The following is a 24,690-nucleotide window of genomic DNA, read 5'->3' on the forward strand; positions in this document are numbered from 1 at the left end:
GTGGCTGTGAATTTTAAAACTTTATTTCTGTGGAAAATGTTTTTCTGAGGATTTATGAGGGGTTTTTTTCCTGAACGTCTCCAGAACCATCAGACCAATGAAATTTCAATTTTCTCCATCTCCAGTTGTATGTGGAGCAAAAACTAACTTTCACCCTCCTCAAGGACCCATAAAACCTCTTACAGGACCCATAAAACCTCTTACAGGACCCCTGCCTGGAGCTAAAGCCTCCTAAATGAAACCTGGAACCTTGCAACTTCCTCAAGAACACCCACAGTCTTTTTCAAGGACATATCAACCTTTCAAACAATCACTCCAACCACCTCAAGCACCCCTAGAATCCCCTCAAGGATCCCTACAACCTCTTCAGAGACCCTTGCAACCTCATTGAAGACCTTACAACCTCCTCCAGGACCCATATCACCTCTTTAATGACCCCAACAACGTCCTTTACTCTACCTTCTCAATTACTTCTACAGCTTCCTCAAAGACTCCTACAATCTCTTCAAAGACCTTTAGAACCCCATCAGTGACCCCAATGGCCTACAATCTCTCCAAGGAACACATGAACCTCCTAAAGGACTCCTGCCTGGAGCAAAGCCTCCTCAATGAAACCTGGAACCTCCCCATATCCCTGAAATCCCCTCAAGGACACCTTTTCAAGGACCTATCAACCTTTCAAACAATCCCTATGGCCTTCTGAAGGACCCTGCATCCTCCTCAAGGATCCCTATAACCCATCTGAGGACCTCTACTACCTCTTCAGAGATCCCTACAGTCTCATCAAGGATCCTCAACGTCCACTAAAGACCATTTTAACATCTTCCATGATAAAGCCCTCAGCAACCTTATCAGTTACACCTACAACCCCTTCAAGGCTCCTAAAGCCTCCCAAAGGACTCAATAACTTCCTCAGAGACCTCCCCAACCTCCTCAAGGATGTCTACAACATCCTTTTTGAGTGAAATGACATAAAGGACACCTACACTCTCCTTAAGGACCTGTACTTATTTACATATCACCTATCTAGGCTACTACTAGGTCCTAAGTGCTTACAGTCTAGGATAAGTTGACATTTTTAGTCTGTCCCCTGTGCCGCTTGTTGTGAAACACACCATTCTGGGATACACAGCAGTCGTCCATTCTTGGAAACCTTCCACAGATGAGGAAGTGAAACAGCACTGTGGCGCTGTGGCCAGCAGATGGCGCCAAATCACCATGAAAACAGCCCGGTGTCACTGAATCCTCCTGTCGGCTGGTTTCTTTAATGAATAACTCTGCTGTCAGAGTGAGACCTCCGCCCTCCATCACACTCTTTATACCTGGTTTAAGTTTAAGTTAATGAAGGAATAAAGAATCTCTGTCTAAATTCTGGATCATTGCAGAGTTACCAACAGAAGATTTGAGCCTTGAAATTGGAAAGTTTAACGTGTTAGTGTTACAAATAGAAAAAAAATGTATTCAGTTTCTCAGAGGGTGTAGAAGTACAATAAAAATGTTGCAGTTCGTTATCTTATGTTAAAAGTCGACACTATAATGCCTTAAATTTAATGTAATAAATAAGAACAATAATACAGATAAGTGGCATTACAGCTTAATTTATATATTTAAGTCTGATTTAATACATTTATGGGCTACAGTATCTTTGAAATTATTCAGAGAAAATAAGATTTTGTTCTGTCATGGTGTCTTTTTCATGCCAAATTCACATTACATACAAACATTTAGCTGGTTTTAACTATAATGAACAGTTTTCATATTAAGATCAAGGTGAAATGTGAAGAACGAGGACCAAACAGCTGACTTAAATACTCATTAGACCAAAGTGAAGCTCTGAATGTTCTCAATCTGTCTCCAAAATCAAGATTAATGACTCTAATTTATTTATTTTTATTTAAGGCTGATTTTTAGTGACAACCTCACATACTCATAACCAGCTTTCTAAACACTGAATATTAAATAAAGCCATTATTGAATTCCATGGTTATAGCAGTCAGATTAGAGCTGAAAACACTTGCTAACTAATATTAGCATAAGTCAGTAACTAGCTAGCTAATGTTCGAAGATTCTTCCTGTCTCACTAAAATATAGAGGGATTGAATGATAACTCTTATTTGATAAATATTACTAAATAAATAAATAAATAATAGTATAATATTACTCTATAAATGAATAATGCTATAATTTTATTGTGAATCAGTGTATATTTTCACAATACTAGCTTATTGAGACAAAAAAACTAAAGTTAATTAGTGAAATTTAATGTATTTTTTGATATGTTGTAACCATCCCAGTTGTGTTGCAACATGCATTCAAATAGGCCTAAAATTCTGAATTATATGTCACATGTAATCATGATTAAATTTAATGGGTAATTAGCAGACAGAGGTAAGTTTGAGTCCAAATAGTCTCTAGACATTTGAGTGTTGCACTTGTCCCTAGTCTCCCCTATATTGTTCAAAAATGAGCTGTAATCTTTAAGAAAGTCATGTCATAATCACATTTACTTAAAGTCAGTTTATTTTGTATTTCTGTCACTTTATATTAATGTTGAAAATTCTAATGAGACAAAAATTAAATTAATTAAATTTGAATTAATTTAAACACGTTTTGTGTAGAAAATTAATTTCTGAGTTTCTCCTCCGTGTTAAACTGAATGAATCATCAGTGAGTTTCATTCATAAACCTGTTGAATCTGTGTGTTTGCGCACAGCACACACACTTCTGTAAGCTCCGCCCCTCCTGGAGCGAGAGAGGGAGACCCGCTGGTGAATAAGTAACATTCATTCAAAGAAGCGACAGACACACAGACAGACAGATACGGACAGATATACTCTTCTTCTTCTTCTTCTTCTTCTTCTTCTTCAAAGTGTTCAGCAGCAGCAGTCCGGTCACTCTGTGTCAGCGGAGACACGAACCGACAAACGGACAGCGGACAGAGACAGGTAAGACCTCTGATCAGCTGTTTGTTAGTGACGATAATCGATCAATAATCAGCGCTTCACCGCTGTAGGACCGTTCCTGTCAGAGTTGTAGCATGTCATGTGTTAGTGGACCTCAGTTTAATGACCGTGTGTGTTCAGGAGTCACTGATCTGATGGTGATGTTACTATAAGATCTGCAACTGGTCAGTAGGGGAGACTGGGGACTGTTGCAACACTTAGTGGATTTTTCTCAGTTACACAGAGACTGTTTGAACCAGACAAACTTAAACATCCGGGCATTTTATTCCTTAAAAGTGTGGCTCGACCTCACACAAATAAACTTAAACAAAGTGAATAGATTTTATGTCGTCAGTGTGTTCTGGTTCAGATAGAAAAGTGGGAAAGTTTTATAAATTGTATGAGTCTTAGAAAAAAAAATGCCTGTTTTTAGTACAGATATTTTGTGAAAAAAAAAGGGCTGAAACTTACACAAATTACAAGAACATATAACAAGTTATATGAAATCCAGGTGGTGCATTTTAAGGTATTTCTTATCCCGGTACCACCTGTTTGCTTCTGTTAACTGATTAACATTAATTTAAAACACAATCATGTAAATATCACTTAAAATAGCATGTCTGTATGAATTTTAAAATATTCATGACGGCCTGTTTGGTATAAATTAACACAAATGTTGGCAATGATGAACATGAACTTTTAAATAAACAGAATATATTAAATTGAAGCTCATTTTGATCATCTTAAGCATCTAAGGGTTCAGAATGTCCTTTTGTACAATTACTGTACTGCATCCAACTTGAACTCTGGCCAAATTTCTCACATATTTCGTGGGTTGACGTGTTTGTTTTTTTTTTTTTGTTTGTTTTTTTGTTTGTTTTTTATCAGTTCATTTTTCCTTCCAGTTTTGTTGTTGCCAGTTCCAGTTCTCCACCATGTTTTGTCCCCGTCACTGCCAGCTCCTACCGTTTGGTACACAGAGGGAAGCTTGTTACGGAAAATGTCGGGCTGTAATCGGGTTCGGGCTGAAATTTGCTAATGAGGGAGGGGTTTTGTTCGGGTTCGGACAGAATTTTGCCGGGCTCAACTTTCCAGGCCCAGTTAAAGTTCTAGTTGTTCCACGTTGCAGGTGCACAATATTGATAAATATTGACAATATTGACAATATTCATAATTATCCTGTTTGACTACATTTCAAATGATAACATAATTGTAAATTTAGTTATAAAGCCTATAATTATTAATTTAATGATGTATTATTTCCTGCTGTCAGGTGTAATGGCTGTATGTCTTCACATGCAGGTTTGTGAAGTCTCTGTCCAGACAAACGTCTTCACTCTGTCGTCTGTGTCCATGAAGAAAACCTCCTCTTGACCCGTTTTTTTTTCTTTGAGGTCTTTCATATCGAGATATTTCTTCTTTATTTCAGTGACAGTCCGATTCTCCGGTAACGCGGCATTAACAGCACTCGTTTTCCTGTTTCTTTGCTTTATCAGCTGTTAAAATGACAGATTTTCCTTTATGGTTCTTTGAAAGCAGAACATCAAACTCCAAACTCCTAAAGTTCTTATTTTTTTTTCTCTTTGATGCCATTTTCATGAATGAACACTTCCTGACGTGTGGAGCAGGATGCGCAGCCTTATGTGGTATTACTGGGACATTAATTATGCTAATTTAAAAGTCTCATGCACGTGCAGTCAGATGCTCACAACTGGATCATTTACACAGTTTTCTTAAAGGGATATTTCACTCTGAAATGAAAATTCAGTGATTATCTGCTCACCCTCATGCTGATTGAATAAGATAAGACTGCAGAATCTCCCAGACAATGGAAGTGAACGGTGACAAGTTTTTGAATGTGAAAAAACAACAGAATAAAAACATAAAATGTCTCCATGCTCTTCGTCTGTTGTAATCCAAGCCTCCTAAAGACCAAACATGCCAAGTTGACTAAAAAAAATGTTATTTTCACCACGTTTTTATCCTGAATCTTCACTGTAGATCTTTAGCTTGGAGCCACATTCATGTGCACACTGTCTGAACTGTGTGTGTGTGTGTGTGTGTGTGTGTGTGTGGTGTGACGGTGTGCAAACGGCACGTTGGGGCTTTAGGAGACTTGGATTAAACCAGACGAGCAGTATGGAGGCATTTTAGTTTTTTTTTCCAGTTGTTTTTTTCTGCTTGAAAACTGGTCACCATTCACTTCCATTGTTTGGGAGATTCTGCATCACTGTTTTCCTGTGAAACTCCAGCAGCGTTTCTGTGGACTAAAAAACTAAACCCGACCTTCAATCAGCATGAGGGCGAGGAGATAATGACTGAATTTTCATTTATGGGTGAACTGTCCCTTAAGTTAAGAGCGTCTGCTGAATCTGACACGTTCGTACGAGCAAAAGTAAGAGAAATTTAAGATAAGAAAACAAAAATGTTTCTTGCATGAGGCCCAATGCTCTGATGATCCACGTGAAACCGAACAGAGTGAAAGAAATTAAACTCGTTTGACTCAACTAGAATAAAAAAACAAATGAGGTAAAATACAGAAAAACAAATAAAAGTTTGAGGTGAGTTCGTGAAAACCCAGTGAAGAGTTAAAATATGAGGAGCGAGGCTGCAGACAGTGACAGTAACCTGTTTGTTAACTCATCTAATAACCCACTGAGACTGACGGCGTTCCTGCAGGGACCTACAGACACCACAGACCGCTGCACACAGCTGTAATTACACATGTACACACATCAGCTTAAATTCCTGACAGGAACAGAAACAGGCAGCAGCAGCTCAGGACAGACAGCATGAAGAGGTCAGCAGGTTCTTAAAGATAAAAATGGACCGAACAGACATGAATCAGATCTTTAGAATAGATTAACATGTCCTCAGAGAGAACAGTCGTATCTAAATTGATCATTTTCTCTCTGCTGACAGGTTTAATTTAAAAGTCATCCTCCACTTCCTAAATTTCTCGATGAATGGCTCCTGCACAGCTGTTAACTCTCTGATCTCACTTCCCAGCATGCCTCTGCACAAGATAATTGCTTTTCTTCGAGTGCGCAGCCGTCATCCAACAGACAAAAGGTTTTATCGAGCTCCTCACATCTTTTTGTTCCTTTCAGACACAGTGAAGTGGGACAGTAACTCACAATTATTTCATCTTGCAATTATTTTCTCCACTAATCAATTACAAGAAGTGGCAGAAAATGGTTTGAAATGCCTGTCAGGAGCTCCTGAAACCAAAATACAGGGATATTCATAAACAAAGATATTTAGAAAGGCAGGAAGTTTTCACAACTGTGAAGTTGGACCAGAAGATCTTTCTATATTTATTCTCATCAAGTATTTTGTTTCTGATGTATTGAGAGCCAACAATAGGAATTTATATCATGTATCCAAATATTTTCAGCTCCAGACCCACAAGAAAAATTTTGTGTCTCCACGGGACGGGATTTTTAACCCACTGATTCCCCAGTACACTCCTTTCCTTCAGTACTCTCCTTTCCTTCAGTACACTCCTTTCCTTCAGTACTCTCCTTTCCTTCAGTACACTCCTTTCCTTCAGTACTCTCCTTTCCTTCAGTACACTCCTTTCCTTCAGTACACTCCTTTCCTTCAGTACTCTCCTTTCCTTCAGTACTCTCCTTTCCTTCAGTACACTCCTTTCCTTCAGTACACTCCTTTCCTTCAGTACTCTCCTTTCCTTCAGTGTGCTCCTGTCCTCCCTCTCCAGTCCCCGGCTCCTCCGCTGTGGGACCACTTGGACTGAGAGACCTCACCACTGCCTGCACTGTGTCTTCGATCCTCCTTGCCAGGACATTTATGTCCATAGTCAGACCAGATACAGCTGTGTTATTATAGGCCCATTTTTCTTTCGTTCTCCGTCTTATATCATGCCATCTTCTCTAAATCTCATCTGTTATTCTTGACTTTGTCAAAGATATTCTCCCGTGTAGTTTTGTAACATTCCACTGGATCAAATTTCATTTTGTGCTCGGAGACATTCTGCTTTTCATCCGAACTCCTCATGGCAGAAACCTGTGAAGCACACAGTCATTGTCATGTATGCAGTTATTCTGAGTTGATGTTAGAATGAATGTGTAACTTACTACTCTTTATTCTGTATCTTAGTAAATCAGGCCATAAGTGTTTGTTCACGGTTTTGCAGCGGCTCGACCGAAGACCAACACATCATTAGTCAAAAGACACACCTTCACACAGGTAACGCTGACGTAATGATGCAAATCCCTGACACGCCAAGTTAAAACGTGTATGAAAAAGCTGTAGAGGAGCCACAGGGATTCAGACTGTTTTGATGAGTAACGGTGAAGGTAAACAGAAGTTTAGACGAACCTTTAAACCTGCAATTTTTTCACAAGTCATCATGAGTCTGACGTCTGCTGTCCTTCAGTCTGACAGACTCTCTTCAGTTTTCTCCTCTGTCTAAAAGTTTTGTTGAAAAGAACCAAAAGAAAACAGAAACGAATGACAGATGAAAAAACAGATTCATCAGTTTGACGTTTCCATCAACATCCAGCGTCACACCTACTGATCTTACCTGTGTTTTAAATCTGTCGACTCTGTTTTCTCCTCCCACAGGTCACACTGCAGTGATGTCATCACCCCTCCTCCTCCTCCTCCTCTTCCTCCCCTTCCTCATCCTCACCCCCGCCTCGACGCTGGAGTTTCGTTACCACAACAACCGTGAGATGGAGCAGTACCTCCTCCAGACCAACGCCTCCAACCCCGACATCACACACCTGTACAGCATCGGCCAGTCGGTCAAAGGTAACCGCACACACCTGCCTGTCAAAATAATGTAGCAAGATATGACCTTCTTTCATAATTATGATTTACGGTGTCATAATTTCAGGAGCAAATCCCATAATTAAGAGTTGAGCTAACAGTGTTGCATCATATTCTGTGAGCCATCAGATTCTGAGAATGAAATGCAAATAAAATGATGATCTTTAAGGGAGAATAAAAGTGCACTCTGTTCTGAGTATTCTAGAAAAGATTAGAAAACTTTTACCAAAATCTGCTTTATTTGTAAATGAAGAAGCATCTGAAGGGTTTTCCACAATGAAGGAGTTCAAACTGAGTCAAAACAGGACAAAAACAGAAAATATAAAGTGCACAGCATTGTTAACATCAGTAACAGTCACAAACCTTGTAAATAATAAAACATTGAGTCAGTTTATTGAGATGATGTTTGCTACGATTCCTGGAAACTATGATGGTTGATCAGATTTGTGGAAAAGCAAACCATTCGTCTCCTCTGGTCTCCGTCTGCAGGCTCTCCTCGCCTCCTGTGTTTTTTTTGTTTTTTTTTAAGACTTGCATAAAAATAAGAATATCCTCCACTTTTCACGACATCGAGTCACAATCATGTCAGTCAGTGTAATCCTATTTTACTGACTGGTTGCGCACACAGTCCCGCTCCACAGGCGCACCAGCTGTTTTGCCCAAAGTGCTTTGCAAGACGGTTCTTAAAGCAGCGGCGCCTGCAGTGATGCATCTCTGTCTGATCCAGTCCCTTACTTTATTTTGACACAACCTGCAGCGCAGCTACAAAGCAGCCAAACGTGGTCAGCTGCTCTGCGCTCATGAACATCTATGAGCACTCGTGAGTAAAATCAGTGAACACGGAAGGTAACGCTGCCAAATTCATTCATCATGTGACGACTATAAATTTGAATTTTCCATGCAGAGAGATTGTTTATCAGACGTCAGTCACTATGACAACCAGGACACTGACTGGGCCGCGGCTGCCTGTTGGTGTTTGTGTGATCATATAACAGGACTGTTAACAGCGGTTAATTTTTAATCTGGGACGCCTTAATCTGGCTAATCACTCACACACACACACGCACACACACACACGCACACACACACACACACACACACACAGAGCTAATCTGTGGTAATCCAGGACGCCAGCTGGCCTGCGTCCAACTTGTGTGTGTGTTTCTGTGTTTTTGCATGTGTGTGTTACCTTTTCTCTCTGCAGCTCAACAGTTTTTCCCTCATGTTGCTGTGGTGACTCGTTACTTTTCGATGGTTTGTGTGTGTGTGTGTTTCTCAGTGTGTGTGTGTGTGTGTGTGTGTGTGTGTGTTTCTGTGTGTGTGTGTGTGTGTGTGTGTGTGTGTGTGAGACCTGCTGAAGCCTGCAGAGGTTCATTCATTTACCTGCAGCTCTGACATTCATAATAGTTACAGTCGTCGTGTTTACGTGGAAACGTTGACTCATTAAAGATCCTCAGCAGCAGCTCAGTGACGGTGTGAAAAACTTCGGTTCGCTCCCTGTGTTTGTAACCTTTCAATATAAAACCTGGTTTTTCACAGGAAACGACAGCATAAGCACATTATAACAAAAACACTTCAAAATAAAAGTCACCGCGCTGTGATTTCTGCGTTTCCACCTCCTGTTGAGAACAAACACCACATGTGTATGTCACTAATATTTACCCAGAACTCCTCTGGGTAAATATTAGCTCCGGTGTGAGGTGAGTCACAGAGCTTAAAGATTAAACTCTGCTCATCTATTAATGTGAAACTTTTTCCAGAATGACAGAGAAAAGTGTTTTCAGGCTGTTTTTGTGGTGAGAGATGATGAACCAGAAGGCTGAAAAAAAGGGATTTAACATGAAAACACTGCTGTCAGTTTCTACCTTCCTACTTTATATTGTCGATGACAATCTTTTAAACATCTTTTAATCGTGGAATCTGTGGTCGGTCACCAGAACTTCATATGACTTGAGACTTGAAGGTTCTGACTATATATGAGATATATATATATATATATAATATTATTATTATTATTATTATTATTATTATTATTATTATTATTATCATTATTTATTTATTTTTTTGTTTTTGTTGTCGAAAACGAGTGAGGAGATATGAGACCTCTGGTTGTTTGGATAGAAGGAAAAGAGAAGCATCTTTAAACTGGTTTAAAAAAACATTATCTAAACCAAAAGATATTCAGTTTAATCTGATAATAAACAAAGAAAAGCAGCTTATCTTCATATCTGAGAGGCTGAAAACAGAATTTTCTGACATTTTTGCAGAAGAAATTAAATGATAATCAATAATAGCTGCTTAATACTTTGAAATAATTTAATAGTTTAGCTCTTTTTCAACTTTTGTCTGATTAGTTGTTTGATGTATTTGCCTGACATGGCTTTGTTTGTTTGTTTAGTGTTTGTTCAGTTCGTCAGGTTTCGGAGCAGAGCCACTGATTGCCTGAAGAAGATTCCTCATTCGGACGTACTTCTCAAACCTCTGTCAGAATAGTTTAACAGTCCTTCTTCCCAAGAGTGGAAGTAATGAATTACAAACACTCAGATTACTAAATCTTTTGGCTTGACTGTGACCAAAGAGCAGAACAGAGCAGATTTCTCCAAGATCTGGAGAAACAGAAGCTCCTTTAGACTGAACGCTGCTGTTGATAATGTATTAAACACCAACAGTTAAAAAGTAAATAGTCTGAGTTAGAAGAATACTTTGTACTTATACTTAACAGGGCGATTAATCGAACAGTTTTGTCTTCCCATGATCAAAATAAAATGATTATTGTGGTGGCATGTTGTGTTTTTTCCTGTGTTGAAAATGCAGCACATCCTTCCTTTCCAGCCACTTTCGGTTGCTGAGGACTTTTTCCTCAGCAGCTTCCCTCAGAAACTCAAACTGAAACTGGTCTGAATGTAAAACTGTGTCCACTGTGTCTCTCAGGTCAGCGGCTGTGGGTGTTGGCTCTGGGTCTGAGTCCTCGCCGTCACACCGTCGGCATCCCCGAGTTCAAATATGTGGCCAACATGCATGGAAACGAGGTGAACACACAGACACACACAGACACACACACACACACACACACAGGACCCCTCCCTGCTGACAGGAAGTGGGACTAAAAGGAGACTAAAGAGATCAACAAAGGCCATTCAGAGTCAAACACACTCCACACACACTGTTGCATTCAGACCACAGGCTGGGTGTGTGTGTGTGTGTGAGTGTGTGTGTGGTGATCTCTGTTGAAATGAACAGTACGCTGAGTCAACATTAAAGTATTAGACGACATTATGAAACAAATCTGTGGATTTATGACGAACAACAGCAGCAATAACTGACAGGAAATATTCAGCTGACTGCAGGTCGAACCGTCAACAGTGAACCAAAATAAATTATTACAACCAAACATTAGTGGTTTATAATTTCATTTCACATTGTAGTGACAGATGCTGATTTTAACTGTATTTGCGTTCGCATTCTTATAACTATAAGGATTTTTGTGACCGTCTTTATTGTTATATTTTATTAATATTTGTTGGTGTGACGAGTGACGTTTGTCTTCTTTGTTTAAAATAACTCTTAACAAACAGGCGTAATAGTAGAGCCAGGGGTAAATTACAATACATAAGGGCTGTCCCCGACTAAGAGTAGAATCAGATTTGGAGATTCTATTGTAATATTCGACGTGCTACAGTAAATTCTTATATGAGCCTACAGTTAGACTTGTGTTTTACTGCTTTTCTTCATCATCTGTGATGTAAAAACATTAGATTTTCACGCATCAGCCTGAAACTTGTCAACCAACAGCGCATGTGGCAGCGAGGATATCTTTTAATAAATGCACCGGCTTATATTCTCCCTGTGCTCAACTGGAAGAATCTCAGTCGACTGTCGGGGCTCATCAAGCACCAATAATTTGATTTCCTCAGCTGTATTTTGTGTAAAGAACTAACTAGCAAATGTTAGCATGTTAGCACATTAAATTCCATGGTGAACAGCATGTTTAGCAGCTTCACAGAGCTGTTAGCACTCTGTAGTCTTGTTTCTAAGGCCAGATGCATTCTCATTTACGTGCATGTCGTGTTATTCTCTGAGTACCATCCCTCCAAACACACACAGGAAAGAAGGAAGCATGACGCGTATTGAAAAAATTAGTTAAAGCAAGTATATCCCGCCCTACCAGTCAACAAACTTCATGTTGTTTTTTCAACAGTTGATGTTTGGTGTCAAACAACCTTCACCTGTCAGTCAGAAGAGGGATGATAACAGGTTAAGCTGCATCGCATTCTGACATCGGCTTTATTAACATGTGATCTTCATGCGTCGCTGATCCCCTGTGATGGGAAATATTCTGTCTTCAAGCAAACTTTTCTGCAAGAATGAGTCAGCAGATTCAGCACCTGTTGTGGGAAAATCAGTCACAAACAGTTAAATCAAATCATAACAATGAATTTATGATACATTTCAGACAAATGAATATGGATTAAGAATAAGTTGGTTAAAACGCTATTTCCTTTAAAATCTGTGTAAAGGAAACTCTTAGCGACCTCTGACCAGCATCTGGTTACCGAGGCGACGGTCCACCGCTGACCACACTGCATGTGTGTGAAAGTGGATGGAAATGTCCTTAAATAGACAAGTCACGCCTGGACACACAGTCACACACACACAGTCAGCAAACAGAGTCAGCGGAGTGTGTCGGCCCGCAGGAAACTTCCAGAAAAAGGCCTTTTCAGCGAGTCTACACACACACACACACACACACACACACACACACACACACACACACACACACACACACACATTATAACAGCAGGAATGTGGCCTCTGTGGAAAAGTAGAAAAGGTGTCGTGTAGAGATGATTGTCTGTTGTCTGAGAAAATATCTTTCTGTGTGAATCTGACAAACACGCTGACATCAGCACCTTTAATTCTACATTAAAGGGATAGTTCGGATTATTTCAAGTGTGGTTGTAGGAGCTTTTTATCCACAGTCAGTGTATAACCTACAGTAGATGGCAGTCGACATGTCCCCAGTTTGGAGAAGCGGGAAGTTGTAAATATCACTGTTTTCAAACCAACCAGACTCCATTTACAAAATCTGTAAAATTTGTGTTGTTCTGTGAGTTTGGTGTTTTAAAATGTTCCTTCAGATTCACCAAAGTCAAACAATGTTTCAAATCCAGGTGATAAAGCTCGAGCTGTGTGCCAACAGCAACATGCTGCACCCTGTTTCTTCAGTATTAATCATCTAATGTCAAGACAGACAGTTGTGTTGTTTGAACAGTACAGTGATCAGTGATCTTTGAAAGTCATGAAGTGTGGCGAAGGCTTTAGTTTCCTACTGTAAACTGACCATACATCTGAACCCTGGTAGGAAACACAGGAGGAAAACGACGTCAACTGTCGGGCGGAAAATCAAACCGTCAGAGAGACGGAGGTCAGAGGAGTCAGGATGTTTCTGTCATCGATGTTCAGATGAATTAAACTGCAGAATGTCACAGGAATGCAGTTCAGACTTCTCAGGAAAATAATCAGTGCCGCTCCTGTTTGTCAGCTGATCCTGTTCACTAATGACAAACCAACGCGTCTCTGAGCTCTGTTTGAACAGCGCTCGTTTAAATTCACACGGAGACGCCGCTCACTCCTCTCACTCATTAACAAACAGTCGGTCTGATGTTTGACCTGTTCTGTGATCTGCTGACTATTTATCAGCTGTCATTGATAATCAGTTTATCATTCAAAAATATCAAACCTTTGTCAGTTCCTGCTTCTTAAATGTGAGGATTTCCTGCTTTTTTTTGTCATTTATGACAGTGAACGAAGAGTCTTTTTGTTTTGGGTTACTTGATACCTTCTCCAAACCCAAAGACTCTACAGTCTGTTATTTAAAAATCCATGAATTAATTCATTTCCCCTTATTTCCTGAACTAACTAACATTAGAAATCTGTCAGCATCCAATCAGGATGCAGCAGGAACCATGACAAACTAACGTTACATTACTGAGCTCCAGCTGGAAAAAATGATACAGAACCATTTAGATTTTGATTTATTTATTTCAAATGCTTTTACATGTAGAAAAAAGAGCCAGAAAAAAACAATGAATAATGAAAGACTTTCAGCGCCGCACAAAAATTAACATTTAATGTCCGAAGGAGAGTGGGAAGAGGCAACAAGCTTGTCTAGTCCTTCCCTGATTCTATACTAATCCATCAATAATTAATCAATCACATAAAGCTGCTCTCCTCCAGCGTCCATCCCGACAATTGCACTGCTGCGTCCGTCCACTCCACGTACAAAAACTGTGAGGTGGCCAACGAAAAATGAGTCGCAGTATGAAAAAAGGGCAAGCTGAAAATTAAAGACTTCCAACTTTGTTCAACATTTGAAGCGACACAGAGCGGTAACTGTTTCTGCTTGTTTAGGACTTGAAATGTAAAGTTTCAAGTCCTTGGTATTTGACTTGACTGAGTGCAGAGACTAGAGACTTACTTGTCTTTTGGACTTTTGGTTCACCAAATAAGCTGTTTGCAGACGACACTTCAACCACAGGAAGTTGTACCCTGGAGCACTGAGAACGAAGTGTGAAATCTTGAATCACATGATAACTGGAGCCTTTCTGCAATTATCTGCTCACAGTATCTGTTGTTTCCTAACGTTGATTGTGTGTTTTTTAAAGAAAGAACATAGTGTGTCTGTGTGTGTGTGTGTGTGTGTGTGTGTGTGTGTGTGTGTGTGTGTGTGTGTGTGTGTGTGTGTGTGTGTGTGTGTGTGTGGGCGACTGAGGGCTGAGTTTCCTGTGCTTAAAAAAGAGACAACTGCAGTCTGCACACAGCAGGCTGCTTCGCTCTGTCTTTTTCACTCTGGAGCTGTTTGTTTCTGAGGACATGTCAAGTGAGGCCCACCTGTCCAACACTGAATGTTAGCTTACATCTGCTAATGCACAACAACGTAAACAACACCGGACTGGTTTCATCTTCTTATCTAAACTTTGCTTGAAGGACAAACTGCCCCAAACCTCCCATTGCTGATCAGACTGTTCCTAATGGAAAACTGCTGAGACAAATGTCACATTTGCACCCAAAATACCCAGAACTTTTATACCCAGGAACTAGTTTTCAAGAAACGAAGAGGCGTTTGCTATTATGTTTTTTCAAAGTCCCCAAGAAACAAGACCAACCTCTGGCAAATTAGCATCTGGGGCACCAACGGTACGTACACAAACAAGCTAACAGCTGTTACCTTTTCTTTCACAGTGCTGAAGTCGATTTTATGCCAGAGTTCGCCTCCCGACATGTAAATGTTCCACCAACACAAGTCCCTCCTCGATGCTAATTTGCAGCAGCGTCTTTGCCGCATCCTGGGCTTAGCTCCGCCCAAGACGTTTGTGATTGGGTTAAAGAAATGCATCAAAGCACAGTGCTTTTTCCCCGAAAGCATAATGTGTATGCGCAGAGACAGAGCGGTGTGGAGAGAAGTCTGGCTTTGCAAGACTAGCTCCGGACCAAACCGAAGCGGTAAACGCTCAGCTGGACCTAACAAGGCTGCTGTGAACACGCCCTTTGGATATTTTTTCTTAAACTACTATTGTGGAGGAATTTTCCTTCCTCTGGCCAAAGTTAATTTGACCAGGTCACATTTAGAAATCCTTTGAGTCCTAAGACGTCTCCTGAAACTTCTTCAGTCACAAGACGAATTCCCTCGTGATGATTATTATGAGCAGCACAATAACCAGTTTGTGTTCCACTTCTGAAGTCACACCTACATCCTTGAGAACATGTGCTGACATTATATAAGTACATATGGAGACCCATAATTGTTTCCATGTGTGACCTTGCTCGTTGTGATTGGCTGCATTTTTACAGCTGAAACACTGAGCGGATACATTTTTTTTGGCATTTATATACAGTAAAAGAGACTTTACTGCACTAACACCGTCATGTCAGCACCATTTGCTACTGCAGACGGACTACGAAAGGACCGATGTTTAAACCTTTAACGTGAGGACATTTTTGGAAAAAAGGAAAATAAGGACAGTTTGTTAGGTCCTCACTTTTTAGGGAGTTAAACCTAAATCCTCAGGCTGAGAGCCCAGGATGAGGCTGCTGTTCTGTACTTTTCTTTTTAAAGGAAAAATCTAAAACCATTAACGTGTTGAAGACTTAAATCTTAGCTTATTAAAATATTAAGTATCATATTTACTTAATTCTATTTTGTTCACTCTGAGAAATAAAGGTTCTAACTTGAACCATTCAGGGTTCTTCGGCTTGTCCCCACAGCAGGGTCCTTTAAAAAGACTCCACCTGGAACATAAAGGGTTATACCTTAAACCATCTAGGAGAGGTTTTACCCAGAACATCCATTGAAAGGTTCTATAGAGAACCCTTCTATAGTGTCACCAGTAGTAGTACCTATAGTTTCACCCAGAACTGTTTCAGGGGGTTCTATCCAGAACCTGTCCAGCTCCTAAGAGCGCCAGCCACAACCCACCCAGAGTTTGTATTCCAGGAATTTCATCTAGAACCCATCCAGGGGTGAAAAAAAACCTTTGGAATATATCTAGAACACACCCAGGGAGTTCTATCCAGAACCTTTCTGCCCCCTAAGAGTGCCAACAAGAACCCATCAAGGGGGTTCTACCATAACTCTCTCATATTCCAAGGTTTCATCTAGAAAACAACCAGGGAGTTCTATCCAGAATCTTTCCGTCCTCTAAGGGTACTGACAAGAACCCCACCAAGGCGGTTCTACCATATCCCTTTCATATTCCAAGGGTTTCATCTAGGACCCACCCAGGGGGTTCTACTAAGAACCCAGGGTTTAATTTTGAACCCTTGGAATATATCTTTGGAGTATATCTAGTGCTCACTCAGGAGATTCTACTGAGAACCCTTTTAGAGTTCCATCTAGAACCCTCTGGAGGGGCTTTCACCTATAACTCTCTTTTTTTCAGAGGGTTCTCCAAAGAACCAGATACATCTACATTTAAAAAATACTGGTCGAAACATTTGAAGGTGACCATCTTTAAACGTCCATCCCTCCACCCAGGGTTCTTTGGATGAAAAAGGGTTCTTAATAGAACCCTCAGTCTTACAAAGAATCCTTGACAAAGTCTTTCTTCAAATCTTCAGATTGACTGAAAGTAAACTCCAGTCTGTGTGTGTTTTGATGGTAATGAAGGGAAAATGTCAGCCGGTGTCACAGGACAACAATGGCACTCTAAGACACCACAGAAGAAGAAATCTCAGGCTGTGATCGGCGCACAATACCTGTTAGTGACGGCAGCAGGGAGAAAAGAGGGAGACAGTTTAGACGACTGTTGGAGGAAAACAAAATGATGGCTGGAGGCTGAGCTAGTCCTGACATGAGTGTGTGTGTGCAGCGGCTTTGTGCACACACACTCACACACACCTTTCCCACCCTTCTCTCTTTCTGTCTCCTGAGGCTCTCATTCATTCATTCACAAAGTTTTTTCTTTTTTTTTCATTCTGCCCCTACGATCCAATCAGTGTCAGAAAAACAGCCTCTGACTCGTCTCTTCTGGATCGCGTTTCGATTCCGCGCTGACTCACGACATCACTTCCTCCCCCGCTGGTGTCCATCAGGAGGGAACATGCAGTCTCATCGAGTCATGTCCTGTCAGAAAAAAAAAACTGAATGAATGAATAAAAATGTAAAACTGAGCAGCAGTGTCAGAGGAAGTTCATTCAGAAGCACCAAACTCCATTCAAATTTTAGTCGATTTAAGCTGAGAAACGACTCAGTGTTTCTATTGAACCTTTTTCCACATTTAATCACATTTACCTACTCAAATGTGTAGTTTTTGTGAATTTTAATGTCTGTGTGTGTATGTGTGTGTGTGTGTGTAGGTCCTTGGCCGGGTGCTGCTGCTACAGCTGATCGACGACCTGGTGCGTGGTTACCGTAACAACGAAACGTGGTCATTGCAGTTACTGAACAGCACCCGCATCCACATCCTGCCGACGATGAACCCCGACGGCTTCGACGATTCAGGCACACACTGCCAGTACAGCCAGGGCAGGTACTCACGTACACACACACACACACACACACACACACACACACACACACACACACACACACAGATTCAACATGCTACGGTTTATTAGTGGATCACTGGTGATTTGTTGAAATTAGTGACTAATCCACCATTTCATTCCAGCACATTTACTGTTTTTGTTTGATGTTTTCAGCAGCAAACAGCAGACAGGCTCAATTGGAGACGAGCTGGTGAACATAGTGGGTTATTTAGCAGCTAAAGAGGCAGATATTTGGTGACGGAGACCAAAATGAGAGCAAATATTGGTCTTGCGTTCATCAGGTGACACAAACACAACTACAAATGAATGATGATGTTGCTCTGTGTCTGCTGGATGTGTCGGCATCGGTTCTACTCACTTTTAACTCCCAACAGCTCCCTGTTTTCCTTCCAAACCTTTTCCTTTTTCACAACATCCCGAAAACAGAGTTCAGCAAGTATTTTTCATCGGGTGCAACTTGAGAAATTGATCAGGTTTCCGTGGGCCGGACACAAATGTGATGTTTAAGTTTCTGATAATGGCCGAAAATCTTATGATGGAATATTCAGAAGTGTTCTGTTATTAATATGAATTAATATGTGATGAATTGTGGCCCTAATTATTTTTGCTGGCAGGGTCCAAAACTTAGAAGTTTTAAGGTACGTCATGTATGCAGGATACAGGCTGCAAGAACAGAAGAAGAAGAACAACAGTGTAAACAGCATGGATGTTTGGCACTGAGTGAATAAAGTTACAGTTTATTATAAAATCATCATCAGTGAACACAGCAGTGACCCCTAATTGATTCAGACAGTATTCAAGAGTTCATAAAGATGCTATTAACATTAATTAATAATACTAAGCATAAAGGAACAGTTAATTAACACTATAATAACATGCAAAGATTTATTTAAAGTTTACATGTTAATTATGATACTAACTTATATTAATACATGGTTGATAAAAATGTTAATTAACACGTATATCATGAAGAGAAAAAATATTTTTATACATGTTTATTTAAGGGTCTGCCACAAACCTGTTAAATGTCTGCCTCATACAGGGTTAAAACATGTGTGTGTGTGTGTGTGTGTGTGTGTGTGTGTGTGTGTGTGTGTGTGTGTGTCCAAATGTCAAAACAAGATGTTATAGATTTGAGACGACACACACGATTGTTAGACTAAACTATGTGACGCTCCAACGCCCACATCACTCTGATAGTCAAGAAACACACACGCTACAGATCTTTATCACACACACACACACACACACACACACACACACACACACAGATTAGAGTCACGTTAAAGGTCTGTAAGTATCTAATTAGAAGTGTTTTGTCTTCTTCTAATGGACCGTACAGGTGTGTGTGTCCATGTTGTTGAATTAATCACAGTATGAGGATGTAAATCTGTTCTCACACTCTCATTATGGGAACTTTAGGAACGTTGTTCCTCTCTTTAATGTTACATTAAAGGGTTTAGATGTGGGTTTTGGTTGGGATTATTGTGTGTGTGTGTGTGTGTGTGTGTGTGTGCGTGTGCGTGTGTGCGTGCGTGCGTGCGTGTGTGCGTGTGTGCGTGCGTGCGTGTGTGCGTGCGTGCGTGTGTGTGTGTGGTCTGAGGTCACCACTTTCCAAACCGTATAAGGAAACGTTTCACTGAAGCGTCTCAAAGTGAGAAAATTGTTTCACCTGTTTGGAGCAGAAATAAACTTCCTGAGACGGAGAGATTATCTCACCTCATTACACAAAAATTAGACGCGTTCAGGTGGATGAAGAGACAAAAACTACGATGAAAAAATTAAATGTTGTTGTTTTTTTAAGCAAGAACAGTGGTGGAAGAAATATGTAGATCCTTTATCTAAATAAAAGTACCAGTACAATGGTCCTCAAAGGTACTCAGTTACAAGTAAAAGTACATAAAAGTATCAATGGTACAGAAACCAAGAACAGTTTCAGAACTGCTGCAAACAAACCAGGAGAGAAAAGTCCACTGAAGTTAATTTTAAAGTTTAAATTAAATTAAATTAAAATAGTACGAGATCTTGGCTTTTCAGCCACTCTGGTCTTTTTTTACTTGTTATTTTTTATTTCTTTATTAATCCAGAACATGTTTCCTTTACATTATGATCAAAATATTGGAATGATCAGCTAAAATAGGACCAAATCTTGTCAATAATGTTGAAAAAGAGATGCGTGAGATTCAGCTGAAACGACAGTGACGTGGGAATCTGTCATGTTTGATTTTTAAGTTATCCTAAGTTATTTTTTTATTGGGGAAACAGAATATATAAGGTACTGCCTCCCTTTGAACTCAGAGTGTAAAAACAAACGAGTGAATTCGTCTTTTATTGTCCGTTTAACTTGTTTGATTTTATTTTGCTGATTGTCACAAACTGCTCTCTGAGGAGTCTGAGGCGTTCACTGACTCCTGCTGCTGTGTAAATAAAGACACGCTCACTCACTTCCTGCAGGCAGTCACAAGACCGTGGGAAACACTTTTCAGCACGAGTGCCTGGCCCAGGGGAGCCTCGGCAGCAGCTGCTGCTTCTCTTCAACCGACTAAACTGATCTATAAATTCTGCAGAACAAAACAAAAATATCGATCACAACTGAGTGATGAGAGCAATGTTTGCAAACCACGTTCTTTGTCCACCTGAACGCACCAAAACCACAGATACTTAATTTAATCATATTAATATTTATATATGATATAATTATGATATAAAACAGAGAAAAGCTGTAAAGTTTAAAAGCTGAAATTAGAAAACGTTGCAGTGAAATGTGTTTCAAAATTCTGTTTTCTTTTGACATAGATGAGATTAGCACAAAACATATCTAATGCTACGTTCAAATGGAGCTCGAGAACTCCTATTGGAGCATGGAGCAAAAAGGGGCCGGACTTAGGAAGGGTCAAGCCCTTGGAGTTGGTCAGTCCCCATATAATGCAGTAAACAGTTTGTCTCTGTCTATTTCAGGTTCAATTTTAACGGCATTGATCTGAACAGGAACTTCCCCGATGCGTTCGCTGGTCTCAAAAGACAACAGCAGGTTGACGAGGAGAAACGGGAGGCTGAGGTTGGTCATGTGACCTTATTTTTATCCTGAGACTGGGACCAGCAACTCAATACTGGTTACTTACCATCAGCAGTTCATTTCCTTCAGATTTTTTCACCCCATAGTTTAACAACATTAAAATATGATGTGTTTAAGTCCCCTGCTGTGATTGGCTTGTCGCTGCGTGATGTGTTTCAGGTCCGAGCTGTGATTGGCTGGTTGAGGACGGAAAGTTTTGTCCTCTCTGCAAACCTTCACGGAGGAGCTCTGGTGGCCAGTTATCCTTACGACAACAGCAACGGAGGTAAAAAACACTCAGAAACTGTAGTTGAAAGTTTCTCACAACACAAAGGAAGTTCAAAGATAAACAACAATAAGACAAGGACTCCATGAGAGACAAACTCGGTGGTCCACAACAATCCCAGGAAAGTTTTTTTCTGGTATATATATATATTTTTAAAGATCAGTAAATCAAAGTGCAGATTTACTGACGCGACAGGAAACAGACTCTTAAATTCAGTCCCATGACGTTCTCAAGAAGCGTCAGATAAATATACAAGTTCAGCTGAGCAACTTGCCCACACACTGCGATCAGAAACAAGTGCAGATGTTTTATTTTTTCGTTTAAAAAACAACATGATGCCTTTTTATAACGCAACAAACTGAATTCAGATTGATAATTTAACTGAATAAAACCCAGAAAATCTCCTTTATTTAAGTCCATCTCCCAGATTTAAGTGGATTTTGTTTTTTTACTGAGTGAAGTTATCCAGATAAGTCGGTAATCCTGCTGCGTGAGACTCTATTTTTGGGCCTGAGGGTCCAAACTCCGATGATTTCTATTAATTCTCAACACATTTACTGCTGTTTAACACACACGGTTGAAGTGAAGACTTTGATACAGAATTAGCTGTTCTTAAAGGCAGTGTTTCTAAGTTCCTTTGTACAGGAGGTGTAGTGTGAGCAGCATGTTAGTTGAGCAGAAGCAGCGTCTGTGTATACACACACACACACACACACACACACACACACACACACACAATGCGTTCAGGCACATTATTGAATGTAGGGTGACTGGACGTGCTGAAAAATTCAGCATAGTTGTCTTAAATCTCTTGGTTTGTAGGCAATGATTCATGTCAGAGTATTACTGATGTTAGCTACACAGGCCAACTGCTCAATGGCCTTCATGTCTGTTTCTTCAGGCAGCGAGCAGGTGGGCGGGGCCAGCATCAGCCCTGATGACGATGTGTTCATTCACCTGGCCAAGGTGTACTCACACAATCACGCCTCCATGCACCATGGCGATCGCTGTGGTGACAGCAGGCCATTCCTGGAGGGAATCACCAATGGGTACCAGTGGTACCCTCTCTCAGGTGAGCACGGCCGAGTGAAGTCAGGGTTTGAATCCGGATAAAACAAGACAGAAACGTTTGTGGTGATTAATTTCACACATTTAGAATTTTAAGTTTATTTCTTTAGTACATACATACATTCATACTTACATACATACAGACATACATACATAAATAAAAACGTGCATAAAAAATGCTTACATACTTACATACACACATACATGCTTACATGCACACACACATAAATACATATTACATACTTGCACACAAACAGGCATACTTACACAAATACATAGGTAAGTATGAATTTATGTATGTATTTAAGTATATATGTGTCTATGTATGTATAAATGTATGTTTGTATGTAAGTATGTATGTGTGTAAGTATGTATGTATGTAAGTACGTATGTGTCTGAATGTATGTATTTATGTAAGTATGAATATTTGTATGTACGTAAGTATGTATGTATGTATGTGTGTATGTATAGATGTATATATGAATGTTTGTATGTATGTATGTATAAATGTATGTTTTTATGTATTTATGTGTGAATGTATATATGTATGTAAGTATGTATGTATGTATGTATGTATGTGTGTTTGTCTGTATGAATGTATGTATGTATGTATGTAAGTATGAATGTCTGTATGTTTAAATGTATGTATGTACATAAGTATTAATGTATGTATGAATGTACGTAAGTAGGAATGTATGTATGTATGTACGTATGAATATTTGTGTGTGTATGTATGTATGTATGTATGTATGTAAGTGTGAATATTTGTATGTACGTATGTATGTATGTATATATGTATGTATGTATGTATGTATATATGAATGTTTCTATGTATGTAAGTATGTATGTATGTATGCGTGTTTGTCTGTATGTATGTATGTATGTATGTATGTATGTATGTATGTATGTAAATTTGAATTTTTGTATGTATGTAAGTATGAATGTATGTGTGTGTGTGTATGTATGTATGTAAGTATGAATGTATGTATGTATGTATGTATGTATGTATGTATGTAGGTATGTAAGTATGTAAGTGTGAATGTATGTATGTATGTATGTAAGTATGTATGTGTGTATGTCTGTAAGTACCTATGTATATATGTATGAATGTATGTATGAATGTTTCTATGTATGTAAGTATGTCTGTATGTATGTCTGTTTGTCTGTCTGTATGTATGTATGTATGTATGTATGTATGTATGTAAATTTGAATTTTTGTATGTATGTAAGTATGAATGTATGTGTGTGTATGTATGTATGTAAGTATGAATATTTGTATATAAGTATGAATGTATGTGTGTATGTATGTATGTAAGCATGTATTTATGAATGTATGAATGTATGTAAGTATGTATGTATCTACATATGGATGTATGTATATATGTATGTATTTATAAATGTATGTATGTATGTTTGTATGTATGTAAGAATGAATGTATGCATGTATCTATGTACATATGAATGTATGTATGCATGTGTGTATGTTTGTATGAATGTATGTATGTATATATGTATTAATGTGTGATTGTATGTATGTATGTATGTATGTATGTATGTATGTATGTGTGTGTATGTATGTGTGTATGTATGTATGTGTGTGTATGTATGTGTGTATGTATGTATGTGTGTGTATGTATGTGTGTATGTCTGTATGTAAGTATGAATGTATGTGTGTATGTATGTATGTATGTATGTATGTATGAATGTATGTATGTATGTATGAATGTATGTATGTATGTATATATGTATGCATGTATGTATTAATGTATGAATGTATGTATGTATGTGTGTATGTATGTATGTATGTATGTATGTATGAATGTATGTATGTATGTATGAATGTATGCATGTATGTATTAATGTATGAATGTATGTATGTATGTATGTATGTATGTATGTATGTATGAATGTATGTATGTATGTATATATGTATGCATGTATGTATTAATGTATGAATGTATGTATGTATGTATGTATGTACGTATGTATGTATGAATGTATGTATGTATGTATGTAAGTATGAAAATTCGTATGTATGTAAGTATGTATGTATGTATGTATGTGTGTATGTGTGAATGTCGGTAAGTATTTATGTATGTATGTATGTATGTATGTATGTATGTAATTGTGTATATATGTATGAATGTATGTATGTATATATGAATGTTTGTATGTATGCATATATGTAAGTAAGAATGAATGTATGTGTGTGTATGTATGTATGTAAGTATGTATGTATGTATGTATGTATGTATGTATGTATGTATGTAAGTGTGAATGTATATATGTATGTAAGTATGTATGTGTGTATGTCTGTAAGTACCTATGTATATATTTATGAATGTATGTATTTATGTAAGTATGAATATTTGTATATAAGTATGAATGTATGTGTGTATGTATGTAAGTAAGCATGTATTTATGAATGTATGTAAGTATGTATGTATCTACATATGGATGTATTTATAAATGTATGTTTGTATGTATGTATGTAAGAA

General features: G+C 39.0%; 1 protein-coding gene across 1 annotated transcript in view; it reads left to right on the forward strand.

The window, feature by feature from the left end:
• The first annotated feature begins 2,819 nt into the window (after positions 1–2,819).
• The window catches only part of cpm (carboxypeptidase M), a 51,648-nt gene continuing 29,777 nt past the window's right edge, over positions 2,820–24,690 (forward strand). Inside the window, exons 1-7 of the mRNA XM_084710528.1 lie at positions 2,820–2,945; positions 7,530–7,718; positions 10,668–10,765; positions 17,592–17,764; positions 20,742–20,841; positions 21,019–21,124; positions 22,026–22,196. Of these exons, the coding sequence (XP_084566654.1) occupies positions 7,544–7,718; positions 10,668–10,765; positions 17,592–17,764; positions 20,742–20,841; positions 21,019–21,124; positions 22,026–22,196 (823 nt within the window). The 5' untranslated portion in view covers positions 2,820–2,945; positions 7,530–7,543. The remainder of the gene's footprint in view (positions 2,946–7,529; positions 7,719–10,667; positions 10,766–17,591; positions 17,765–20,741; positions 20,842–21,018; positions 21,125–22,025; positions 22,197–24,690) is intronic.

This window comes from Lutjanus erythropterus, chromosome 22 (assembly GCF_056507025.1).
Source record: "Lutjanus erythropterus isolate fLutEry1 chromosome 22, fLutEry1.hap2, whole genome shotgun sequence".
In the NCBI taxonomy this organism is placed as follows: domain Eukaryota; kingdom Metazoa; phylum Chordata; class Actinopteri; order Lutjaniformes; family Lutjanidae; genus Lutjanus; species Lutjanus erythropterus.